The 13,530-nt window shown below is 34.0% G+C and overlaps 1 protein-coding gene across 1 annotated transcript in view; it reads right to left on the bottom strand.

Annotated features, from left to right (window-relative positions):
• Positions 1 to 13,530, bottom strand: part of sowah (sosondowah) — a 106,844-nt gene that overhangs the window by 9,693 nt on the left and 83,621 nt on the right. Inside the window, exon 5 of the mRNA XM_068766812.1 lies at positions 6,215 to 6,226. Coding sequence (XP_068622913.1) covers positions 6,215 to 6,226 — 12 coding nt within the window. The remainder of the gene's footprint in view (positions 1 to 6,214; positions 6,227 to 13,530) is intronic.

A 13,530-nucleotide genomic window follows, 5' to 3' on the forward strand; every position in this document is an offset into this window, starting at 1 on the left:
AATTTGTTTTCAGCTGTTTATCTAATCCTAAATGCCTCTTATCATAAATACATTACAATTTTAATAATATGTTACCACAAAATATCAAGTAAACATATATATAGGTATATAAGAACGGCTCGTGGTCATTTCAGCCGAAGATATCTATGTGGAGATATACCATAATCACCACACCAGTATCGCTTTATTTATGAGCAGTGACAATCCCATATAATTAATTCGCAAAGTCTGAATTATATAATATTTGTCACGGGAATCGAACCCGGGACTTAGATCACAAATCTATGTCCACTACCGCTGCCCATATATAAGTATGACTGCACTGAGTTTAGAATAACATCACAATTATTATAAACGTCACGGTAACAACCTGAAATTTATTTCAGTTATACGGCGGTTATTAGCGGATGAGTGAGTTGAAATAGCAGTGTGCAGGCCACATAGCGGAGCCGGATGGCGTATGGAAACTTTAGGTTCTGGATTGGAGATCACGGTACGGGATACCCAGCCAACGTCTTCCCACAGAGTAAAACTTCCGAAGATACTGGTTACTTTCAACCTTTGCTATTGGAAATATTTGAAAGCCTACTTTCAGCAGTAGAAAACAAATCCTTGACTTACCTAAAATGCCGAATTATCTCCTCAATCATTAAATATTAATTTAACTAAAGAATAACAACTCAATAATATGTATAGAAAATTAAAACAAATATCCATGCGTCTTGTTTCTCTACATTTGATTATATAGATTCACATTAGATCATAATCACTAAAATAGAGCTTTGTTACAAACGAGTATAGCTTTCCTAGGAGTACGTATATATATATATATATATATATATGTGAGTGGGTGTTACCATAAATAAATTTCCTTTTGGAAACCTATAAGAACCTTTCTCCAGCAGTTCAAGTTATGGGGACGATTGAATACATATATAGGTTGATTACTTATTTCTTTTTTATTTCAAATCATCTTATAGAGCACTCTCTACAACAATGTGTATTACATCAAATTACATCTATTAAAATACGACAAGTCAATAACTTTTGATCAAGAAAAAAGGAAATGTAAGCATAGAGTCCTGTAGGGAAGGTGATGGAAGTAAGGCGATGTACGATAAGAAAGGTAAAAGAAGGAATGCGAGATATAGTGAAGAGAGGATAAGAGAAATAATTGGAGGATATTAAGAAGGATGAAATAGGAGCATGACATGATAGGGAAGAACGAGAGATACCCTAAAACGGAGGCATTTAAATAATCTTCCGCTAGTACAAACTCTACACTGACTGATAGTAAATAATAATTCATTTTAATGTGTAGTAAACTGAACTTTGTGAAAATTATCTTATATTATATAAATAGGGTGTAGATATAATAGCCCATAGACACCTACTACTTCCTGCAAAGATACGAAGGGGTGTACCATTATCGCCACGCTTGGCAGGGGAGTTGGCGATCGCATTGTGATATTATGGTACGCAGAGGATCCTGCTGCTGATCCTCTAGAAACTTCTTTGTGAGCATTGGCAATTATATATATTTAATGCAGAATTTGTAATTTAAATAAAATTTGGGTTAAAATACATAAAAACTCGTGGTCGTTTCATACCATAAACGCCCACTGGACAAGACATAGACATGCCCTAAAGATATCTATGGGGTATATACCATAATCGAAATGCTAGTGTGGTATTATGGTACGCAGAGGATGCAGCAGCACATCTTGTAACTTATTTCAGAGTTGTGGCAATCCCATAAGATTATACCCCGGGAATCGAACCCGCGAACTACGATATATATCAAGGCATAGTACTCTACCACTGCTCATCACCTTGTGTCATATAGAAATAGAGATAGACATATAAGACGTGGTGTAATGGTGTCATTGTTAGTGCGACCACGAGTGCGCATAAATTTTACGGGACATGTGCGAGTCCGCGGGAATGAGATGTACATATGCACTCTACGGCGTATGGGGGATATAACATAATCGCCATGTTAGTGTGGTATTATGGTACGCAGAGGATGCAGCAGTACATCTGGTAACCTATTTCGGTGTAGTGGCAATCCCAAAATATTATACCTCGGGAATTGAACCCGCGAACTACTATATATATCAAGGCTCAGTAGTCTACCACTGCTCATCACCCTGTATTATATAGAAACTAGCTGATCCCGCAAACGTTGTTTTGCAAAAAAAATTAAAGTTTTTAATTAACAAATGTAAGATAAGGGTTGATCGTAGAGGGGTGAAAATTTAGGTTTGTATGTATTTTTGTATGCTGTATCATAATAAAATAAAAACCAAAAAAATTGTCTAAAAAATTAAAAATAAAACTTAGGGGTGGACCACCCTTATCACTTAGGGGTATGGAAAATAGATAGTAGCCGATTCTCAGACCTACTGAATACGCATGTAAAATTTGGTAGAAATCGGTCAAGCCGTTTCGGAGGAGTTCAAGTTCGAACACCGTGACACGAGAATTTTATATATTAGATACAGATAGACATATAAGACGTGGTGTAATGGTGTCATTGTTAATGTGACCAAGAGTGCGCATCAATTTTACGGGACACGTGCGAGTCCGCGGGAATGAGATGTACATATGCACTCTACGGCGAGCTAGTGATTGCATTTGCTTGTACGTCAATTAGGGCCCGCGCGGCGATGTGTCTTCGACGCGACTAATTATCGTCTTGTCAACTTGCATGCGCGAGTAATTATGCATAAGAGCGTATCAGGACGTTGATGTATGCGTGCAACGCGTAATTACCAAAGGATTTACATTGTTTGAACTGTAACCAAGTGTTTGGATACTCACGCCCTGCGATGACGACGACACGGAGCCGGATGGAAGCACGGCGGAGCCGGGAACATGGAAAAATAATTTAATTTAATAAATCATTTATTGTATACCCTATAAATATAGTTTCATAATTATAAAGAATAAAGTGAAATAAATACATTTAAAAACCTTTTAAGTTAAACGGTTTTTTGATATATATTGTGGTGGTTGTGGAAAAATATGTACCTAGTCCGCCATATTGGAACGGCGTCCATCTTGAATTTTAAATTTTTACATAATCATCGTGTTTTACTAGTGTAGCCCTTTCATATGATACCCATATTGAGGGGGTTAAGGAAAAATATGTAATCCGCCATTTTGTATCGGCGGCCATCTTAGATTTATAATGTTATTGATTTTATTGTATTGTATTGTCATCTAAATTAAATGTGTGTACCAAATTTCAGATCAATCTGACAGCGGGAAGGTGCTTAAATTGCAATTTCTAATTTTGACCTGAACAAACAAATTTCGTACGGGTCGAACTAAATAAAACCGTTTAATAAGCGGTCTTGTCATACAAGCCATTTTTTTCACACAACCATAGTAAACAGTAGAAGTATAAACAAAGGGTAGTTAACATGTACATATAGATACATACATATGTATATAGCTTACAATTTATAAAAACAACAACGATCAATACATTTTATTAATGCAATAATAAATAAAAACATCAAACTGACTTGGATCGTACTTGTCCTAGAAAGATAAATAAACAGAGAAAGAAAAAATAAATAATGTACAGAACAAATAATCATTGTTCTAGTAAATATCTCTTAACCATTTACTTAAAAGTTAGTTACTTAGCACGTCTTATATTCAGCGGTAAATCATTGCACAACCGGCCTGTGTGGTAAAATATTTCGACATAAATGGAGAATGAGCCGGCATTTTTAATTTCAGATTTTCTGATGATGCCAGACCTCTCATGTGTACTATGAAGAAGAAGAAGGTTCCTATTACTTTGATTTGAGATAAGAGGGAGTGAGCGTACATTATATCTGTCTATAGACAATGCAAGGTTAAGATAGAGATAAAATTAGTTTATTCAACATTGGAACATTTAAAACTCTTATTGATCGACAACTTAATTTTTATTTTATTTTTGACTCTACTCTCCTTTACAAGGTGTTATAGTTACGGAAAAGCAAGAAGAAACTCTACAACAACACATGTTTTAATTAAGTTTAACACATTTATACATATACACTTTATCACATATAGCCTAAATCAAAATAATCAAGCGACATTACTGCCAAGGATTCTTATCATTTAAATGTTTGTTTATTGAATAATGAACCTTTTTCGTTAATTTACTTTTAATATGCGTTTTGAATTTTGTAAATTGTAGTCCAATAAAGTAGTGCGGAATTTTAAAAATTATGATTCTGTTTATTACAAATGAATAGAGACTTTGCAGTTACTTTGGTATAAAAAGTTTATCACAGTGCCTCGTAAATATACTATGGACGAGGCATAAGGCTCTCTCGTAAAAAACTGTTTTGTATCCCTTTGACCTCATGTCTCCTCTTATGCCCTCTTTAAAAAATATTTGTGGTGGCAAAATTAACTGTTTGGAACTGTTGTCCGAGGTAAACTTTCGAATTCCTGCAGCAAGAACGTGTTCTAGATCTCTCTCTTTTTATCAACGGCTAGGACAAATATCGGTAAACGTGCACCCTTATACAGAATGTGTGACCTCCACAATTCATATGTTAGTGATATTGATATATTCTAGTGCTCTCTCGTATCTTTTAAAAAACAATTTCGTTTCAAATTATTGAGTACATACAATGCAATTTAAACCGTAATATAAATATATAAACAAACATAATATAAATGTATAAATCGTAGTCTTTGATCCCTGTTTAGTAATGTTTTTAAACTTATTTGTTTTTTCATTGTTTGACTATAAATCATTATATGTTCTCAGTGAGATATTTAGAAGGTAACAACTATAACTAATTTTATATTTCTAAGCTTCTTAGTTTGTACTTTCTTACTGCCTTTTGTTACTGTCTATCTCCAATAAAAAGTAAATAAATGCAGTGCTCGGGATGTTACTTCACCAAACGACGATATACAATTTTTTTTGCAATTTATTTCATTTCTAGTGGCCATTATTGTAAGAGAAAAAGGAAAGGCCTCAATTGGACAAAAACTAGAATTGCAAAGGTATACTGTGATCAAAAAGTAAGGTGGAATTGTCATTTAAAACTCCCGGGCATTACAAGCATGGGTTAATTTTTTTCCTACTTATGACTGTCTAAAACATCCGCCAAATGTCTATTTATAAAAGGTGTAATTATCTCAAAGTTACACGTGTTTTTGTGAAACGTGTCAAGTTTAGATAGGTATGAAAATCCTTTTTTTTAAAAAAAGCGTGATAAACTCGACTGATCGTTCCGCAATTACCGTATTTACTTGATTAGGCTCCGTGCTGCTGACTATTCAGCAAACTCAAAAGACACGAACGAGGAGATAAAAACTGAATCAAAGAAAATCTTGAAGGCTGTACCGGAAAAGACTATTCCGGCTGTTTCGAGGCCTGGAAAAAGCTGGCAAAAGTGTGTTTTATTGGACAGAGATTACTTTGTAGGGGTTGAAATTGATTTAGAAGAATATATAATGTACATTTTACTAACAAATTCACATTTGTTTTTGATTACAGATAAGATGTTACCCAGTGCTTCTTGATCTAAGAAGTCCGCAGTAAATTATTATTTTATGATTACGTTTATTAATATTATAAAAGCTACACTACATCATCATCAGCGGTGCATCGAAAAGGTGAATTCCACAGAAATATAATTCTTTATATACATCGGTCTACAATACTTCCCGACTTGTGATTGGCTGTCGATTTTTATTAGTTGAACATTTTATAGTTTTAAATCTTTATTAAGGTTAAGCTTTATGAATATACACCCTTCTACTTCGGACTTTCTGTTGTCACAGAAGACGTACACAGAAGTAACTCTTCTACTGTCGAAGAATTTTTAAATCGTCTTCTTGGAGCTCTGATATTCTTATCAAAGGACTCTTTAATAGGATTCTTGTCATCTTCTGTCTTGCTGAAGTGTTTCGTCTCTCAAATCAAAAAGCCCCGCACTTTCTATAATGTTGCGTTAATAAAACCCATACCTCGTCCGAAGGCAGGCAATTTTTTATGTCCTCGCTTCTATGACTGAGAGTAGAAGACAGAGATCTTAAGAGATAAAAAAGAAGAAATAAAAACATCTGCAGAACTTATATAGGCATACGGGAGGCTTCACGGGGGTCACTAAAACCTATCAAACATCCACAGCTTCCTACCTCCATAATATCTCAAGGAGTTTTTCTCCCGGAGTAAACTTCTACTCACCGTGAATGGATCCTGAAACAAAAGAGAAAGATAATTAGTAATATGCATATACAGTGTATGCAGGAGAGGAGCACGAGAGTAAACTGTCTGTTATTCACACGAATGCATTGAATTTAATAAATGTAATTTTGTCATTAAACACCAACATAATTTCTGTTCTTCACTCGAAACGGTTTATGTGAACAGATCGCGAATTTTTTCTTATATTTAATCTTTTTCTCTCTCCATCTCTGGTAGAAATACTCTATACCAGGGCTTCTTAAACTTTTGTCATTCACGACCTCATTTATGATTGCAAGTTTCTTAACGACCCCATACAAATATTTAAAAAAATATTTTTTGATGATTTATTTACTAGGTAACATTATGCATATACATATGAAAATATATAGTTTTAGAATTCGTTTTGTAACATACAAAAATCTAAAATTTAAAATTGCACAAAAAATTATAAAATTGTATTTATATTACTTTTACATTAAAATCCCTCGACCCCAGAATTTTGCCACGCGACCCCATTTGGGGTCGAGACCCATAGTTTAAGAAGGCCTGCTCTATACTGTTTTCTATTATTGTTAGAAACTTATATGTAATTAAAAAGACGTAATGAGAATGAAATAGCAAAAATACGAGGTCTATGAGAAAAAGAGACGAGAGATACTAGATGATTGTTTACAGATGTAAAAGCTCTAAAGGGCTAAGCTTTAAATCAGCTTCTTATTTTTTTTTATCGCTCACGCTATTGGGGGCTTTTAGTTAATTTATTCGTGCATATTTTTTTTCGCGCTCTTCTTCCATGCTTCTTAAGATATTTACATTTCACCTGTCTTACTCTTTCATTTCATTTTCACCTCTTTTTCCATACCTTTCATCCATCACCTCATTCCTCAGGTTTTACAACATTTCTTTTATTTTTCAGAATTTAATTTATGTACATGTTACTATTATTTACAATTACCAGCTACTTATTTAAGATATGTAACCATACGTCAATTTTCTAAATCTATTGGAACCTGTCTCCAACAATTGACGTTCTAGATTTGAAACGAGGGTGATGATTGAATATATATGGGAAGGTAGATTGGAAATATGTGTAAAAGTTTAAATTGGATAAATATGTAACTAATTTATCAGCAAAAAACTTTAAGTCTACCTAATAAAGGGTTCAAACATATGTTACATTTTTTTAAAAATAGAATTCTGTAGACTAATAAGATATAGATAGCAGTACAAAGTCTGAAAGGATAGATAGTCGTTGTTTCAGTCCATATACGTTCACTGCCAGGCATAGGCATATCAAAGATATTTATTTATTTACTTTATTGGAGATAGACAGTAACAAAAGGCAGTAAGAAAGTACAAACTTAGAAGCTAAGAAATATAAAATTAGTTACAGTTGTTACCTTATAACTATCTCACTGAGAACATATAATGATTTAAAGTCAAACAATGAAAAAACATCACTAAACAGGGATCAAAGACTATGGTTTATATATTTATATTATGTTTGTTTATATATTTATATTATGGTTTAAATTGCATTGTATGTACTCAATAATTTCGAACGAAATTGTTTTTTAAAAGATACGAGAGCACGAGAATATATCAATATCACTAACATATGAATTGTGGAGGTCACACATTCTGTATAAGGGTGCACGTTTACCAAAATTTGTCTTAGGCGTTGATAAAAAAAAGACAATCTATGGGATATACCATAATCACCGCACTTCGTAGTCTGATTGGCGATCACAGTATGATATTATGGTTCACAGAGGACTCTGCTGCCCATCTTTTGGAAACTTATTAATGCACTAAATTTGAATTTTATAAGATTACTAGCTGATTCCGCAAAAGTTGTTTTGCAAAAAAAATTGATATTTTAATTTACAAATAAAAAATAAGTTTTGATCGTAGAGGGCGTGAAAATTTATGGTTGTATGTATTCTTGTATATTGTATCATAAAAAATAAAAACAAAAAATTTCGTTAAAAAAATATTTTTTTTTAAGTGTGAACTACCTTTATCACTTAGGGGTATAGAAAATAGATAGTAGCCGATTCTCAGACCTACTGAATACGCATATTAAATTTGGTAAAAATCAGTCAAGCCGTTTCAGAGGAGTTCAAGTTCGAACACCGTGACACGAGAATTTTATAAATTAGATATTCCGAGAATCGAACCCGCTAACTAAGATCGCACATCCCAGTCCTCTACCCAATTCCAATCACAGATCGATTACTTACATAGTATATAGTAAGTTAAACATACAATAAGGACAACACATAAGTGAATACATAAATAGATTAAATAGTAGTTGTACCGATAGATTTTGTACTAATAGAAGTCTGGCAGAATTGTCGTATTTCGATAGAAAAATGTAACAAATTTACGTAACATATTTCAGAGTGATCGATTTGATTATTGATTTAATATGAAATAGATTAATGATTTTGATATCCAGAAGTAATAGTGGATGCAGCTGATGAACAACAATTAAAATTTGTAGCTTATTAACTGTCAAACTATCGAGTAGTGGTAGTCAAGCGGTAGAGGAATGAGACTTGCGTCTTTAGGTCACAGGTTTATTGTTTTAAGAGGTTAGGCAGCAGCGTCTTCTGGGTACCATGATCACTGAGATCGCTAGCCCGCCTGTCAAGAGTGACATTTATAGGATATCACCCCCATAGATGTCTTTGGGGAAGGCCTAGGTCTTGTAGTGAGCGTGTAATATATATATATACCGGCGTTCGGAAGACTGTGCGCAGATTCCGAATGCCGGCAAGGCAAAAAGATAGAGGAAAGGAATATCTCGGCCATCATGCAAGACGATGGGGAGAGAGAATGCTTCCTCAGCTACTGCAGAAAGGTGGTAATAAATGCAATAGGTAAAAATAAAACGAACACTAAAATATAGAAATCAAAGGAATATAGTAGTATCAAAAATAGTGATAAGATGATACATGAAAGAGAAGAATGATAATAATAAAAAATATGAATAAATTACTAGAATTAAAAAGTCCCCGTCCCACACGAGATAGGGGAACGAGAGGTCCCCAACAGCGGGGACAAATTAAAATAAAAAAATTATATATATATATATATATATATATATATATATATATATATATATATATATATATATATATATATATATATATATATATATATATAACTGTATTCAGAGATTGTAACCAGCAAGCTATGGTCGCAAGTCAGTCCTTTATCGTTAAGCTTCCACTAATGGCATAATCTCTGTATGTTGCACGAATTGTTTATGTATAAAATAATAACTGTGAGAGAATTTATAATTCGAATGAAGCAAATGAAGCTATATCTGATATAAAAAGTAAATTTCGTCTAAAAATCCGATACGGTGTTCAAACATGTACACAAAACAGGTGAATTATCCTGTATGGAGGCCGGTGCGCCATTATCTCCGTTGGAACGTACAAGCACGGCCATATCTCCGGCATATTAAGTTTATTATCGAAGCGAAATTGTCCCGCCACCGCTGAGGTAGCTGCCGAGGTAAGGCCATTAACTGCATTACATATTCCACTGCCCCGATCAGGGAGTCCATTATGGACGCATTAAACCGGCCACGGTCGCTTCGATCATGGGAACATATACATGGATCATTCTGCTTCCTTTTTTACAGTTTAGCCCCGCGATTTGGTAATCTGAACCGAATCGACGAAGGCTGCGCTATGGGAAGTCAGTCGAGCCAGCTTAATAGCGTCTGATTATTTCTGAACTTTTAACAGCAAACTAATATTTTGAAACTCGATTCGAAAATCGCAGTAGAATTTATAATGCTTCAAGATTTTGACTATTTTAATAGTGGTTTAACATCACAAAACTTCGGTAAACGAATGCTTTCACTACGCCAAAGAACGAGCTATATGCCAACACATAGCGTGAGCTGGTCATCGGATCGGAGCAGAAAATGACCACGATCAAACTGACAAGAGTGAACGAATGAGAATAATGTTCAAAAATATATCACACATATAATTTAAAATAAAAAGATAAAATTAATTTATTTAACACTAAAACTTTTAACAGAACTCATATTGATTGTCAACTTATTATCTATTTATGTCTCTACTCTGTTTCGCGAGGTGGTATAGTTGTGAAGAAGAAGCAGGAAGAAACAACAACACATATCTTAATAAAGTTTAACAAAGTCTGAAATATACGCTTAGATATAGTGTAAATGAAATCAAAATAATCAAGCGACATCACTGCCATTCCATTTTTCCATCATCCAATTTGTCAAAACAAATGATAAATCTATAAATGAATCACTAATAGCATTGTTTCAACATTAACATTCACTTCGGTGTATAGGCCTCCCTTAAAATTTCAAATAGGACCGATGGTTTGCTGCATTCAGCATTTTTCGAAAATATTAAGAAATTTTTCTGTTACTATTCACCTTGTTGATGGACGTCATACGATGCGGTCTCCTATATATATATTTACACATATATATATACGATTTTTAGACAAAATTTACTTTTTATATCAGATGTAGCTACATTAGCTTCATTCAAATTATAAATTCTCTCACAGTTATTATTTTATAAAAAAAAAACAATTCGTGCAACATACAGAGAATTTTGGTAATAGATATAAAATTTTAAATGGATGAATCTATACGAATCGTTTTCCCTATTCTATATTAGTGGTAGCTGAGCTCAGCGATAAAGGACTGACTTGCGACCATAGCTTCCTGGTTACAATCTCGGAATACAGTGTTATATATATCTAATATATAAAATTCTCATGTCACGGTGTTCGAACTTGAACTCCTCCGAAACGGCTTGACCGATTTTTATCAAATTTTACATGCGTATTCAGTATGTCTGAGAATCGGCTACTATCTATTTTCCATACCCCTAAGCGATAAGGGTGGTCCACCCCTAAATTTTATTTTTAATTTTTTAGACAATTTTTTTGGTTTTTATTTTATTATGATACAGCATACAAAAATACATACAAACCTAAATTTTCACCCCTCTACGATCAACCCTTACCTTCTTTGTTAATTAAAAACTTTAATTTTTTTTGCAAAACAACGTTTGCGGGATCAGCTAGTATATATATATGTATGTATAATTCACAGTTCGTGCGTTAATTACGATTACCACAGCTCAGAAACTACTTTTCAGAGAATGAGCAGCAGCGTTCTGTGTACGACAATACTACACACTAGGATCGCATATCCGCAAGACACTTACATATATAGGATATACCATAATCGCCATATTTGGCAGGTGGGTTAGAGATCAGTCTGGTATTTTGGTACCCTTAGTACGCTGGTTCCTATCCCAAAATGTGAATTATATAAGATTGTATTTCGGGAATCGAATTTGCGACCTAAGATCGCAAGTCTCTGTCCTCTAGCGATGGGCTACCACAATAATCAGCTTCCTCAGTGAGCATAGATAACATTTTATTCCACTCATTAACATCAGTATAGTATAATATAGTTTTTTCGAAAGATATTTTTAATATTTCTTTTAAATTTCTTCAGTGGAAATTTAAAATTTATTGTGAAACTTTACTTTACATACATATGCTTTATAGCATAAATACACATAGACAATACATTCCCAGTCGTGGTTAATAAAAAGTTTCTTTTCTTTTTAGTTTATTAAAAAAAACAAAAACCAATATAAAATTAATTGAAACAGTAAATGAAATTTAAATATGACATGGGTCAGTTATAGGTTTCCTTAATTAACTGAAACTTAATTAATAAGCGGTACGCGTGTCCGGAAATTGAGATTTTGGTTAGCAACTGTTGTATATAAGTACGGAATAAGCTACGTGAGGCTAGATCAAAAGATTTGAAGTAAATTTACATTTATTGTTGCTTATTATTAGAATAATAATGTGTTGTAATAAAGGCATTAAATTAAACGCTACGTTTTAGATTTTTTTATTAAAGTTCGAATTGATTGTTGGAAGTGAAATCCACAGAAGAACCAAGTTCACCGGCCACTGCCATGGCAGTGGCCAGAACATATGACGTGGGTAGGCTTCTAAATAGTTAGACTTGTGATAGAGAATAATTATAAGATAAGTAATAATAATGTAAAATAAAAATGTACAATAAAAAAAATGTAAAATGAAAAATGTAATAACAAAAGAGGAAAGAATGAAAGATTGAACAGAGCAAAAGAGAAAGATAGAAGAACTGTAGCATGAAAGATAGATAATAGACCGAAAGAGACAATAAAGTACGAAAGAAGAGGGAGAAAATAAAAAACTATGTGAAAAATAAATTGCAAATAAAGTCCCCGTCCCACCATAAATAGGGGTACGAGAGGCCCCCAATAGCGGGGGTCATAAAAAAAATAGTTGGACTGTCGACGGAGTTCAGGTGGCAAGAAGTAATGGAGTAGTAGTAGAAGTAAACTAGATGCGTGCAGCGCAGGACTGGTCATCGTGTCGATCTTTGGGAGAGGGATAAGCTTCTCAGTTGGCATCTATCGACTGAAAAGAAGATATGTAACTATTTTTCTACGCATCAAATATTGAATTATCAATATTGTATTCTAATTGTTAGTTCAATGCTAAGACATCGTTCCGTCATTTAATATTTTCATCGAACACCACTGAAAACCCGGGTGGCATTGTACAACGGTGAACTGTATATAAAATAAATATACTCGTGTCGCGAACAAAGAGGCAAATATCGTTCGGCGCTGAGAGAAACTTAATCACAATCGCAATTAGTCATCGGGTGTCGGTCGTGTGCGGGGCAAGCGACACGCCGTCGCGGCTGCAGTCCGCTGAATGAGGGCTTCTAAAATAAGAAGCGATTTATTAAAGCGGTGACGCAAACTATCGAAGACAGATATTAAGCGCTTGAAGCGCGGCTAGGAACGGGGTACATGGGAATAACTCCGTCAATCGTCATGTCATCGCCCACATGGCACAGGCCTACCTCAAAGATCGGCACGATGATTCCTTACGACCTTCACTATGTCCACCTAGGCCTGCCAACTAGGTATTGGCTATGTAGAGGCTGCCAAGTAACTGGCATAGACATCCCTCAAATAGCCATATTTCGCTATGGCTATATATATATATATATATATATATATATATATATAACTATGTCATCGGAACATTTAGTAGGGTAAGAATTTTTAAAAACTAGTAAGTTTCTTAGTGCCTGTATGTCATTCTCACCTCACGAAGAAGACCATAACTATATTAACGGTTGATCACTCGTGATCAAGAACCTTTCGACTCAAACGGCCGACCGTTCTTCAAACCTTCTCATTTCAAAAATTTAA

The sequence above is a fragment of the Battus philenor genome, unplaced genomic scaffold (assembly GCF_028537555.1).
Source record: "Battus philenor isolate CCGP_79_NKW_IND1 unplaced genomic scaffold, ilBatPhil1.0.hap1 SCAF_1, whole genome shotgun sequence".
Lineage (NCBI taxonomy): Eukaryota > Metazoa > Arthropoda > Insecta > Lepidoptera > Papilionidae > Battus > Battus philenor.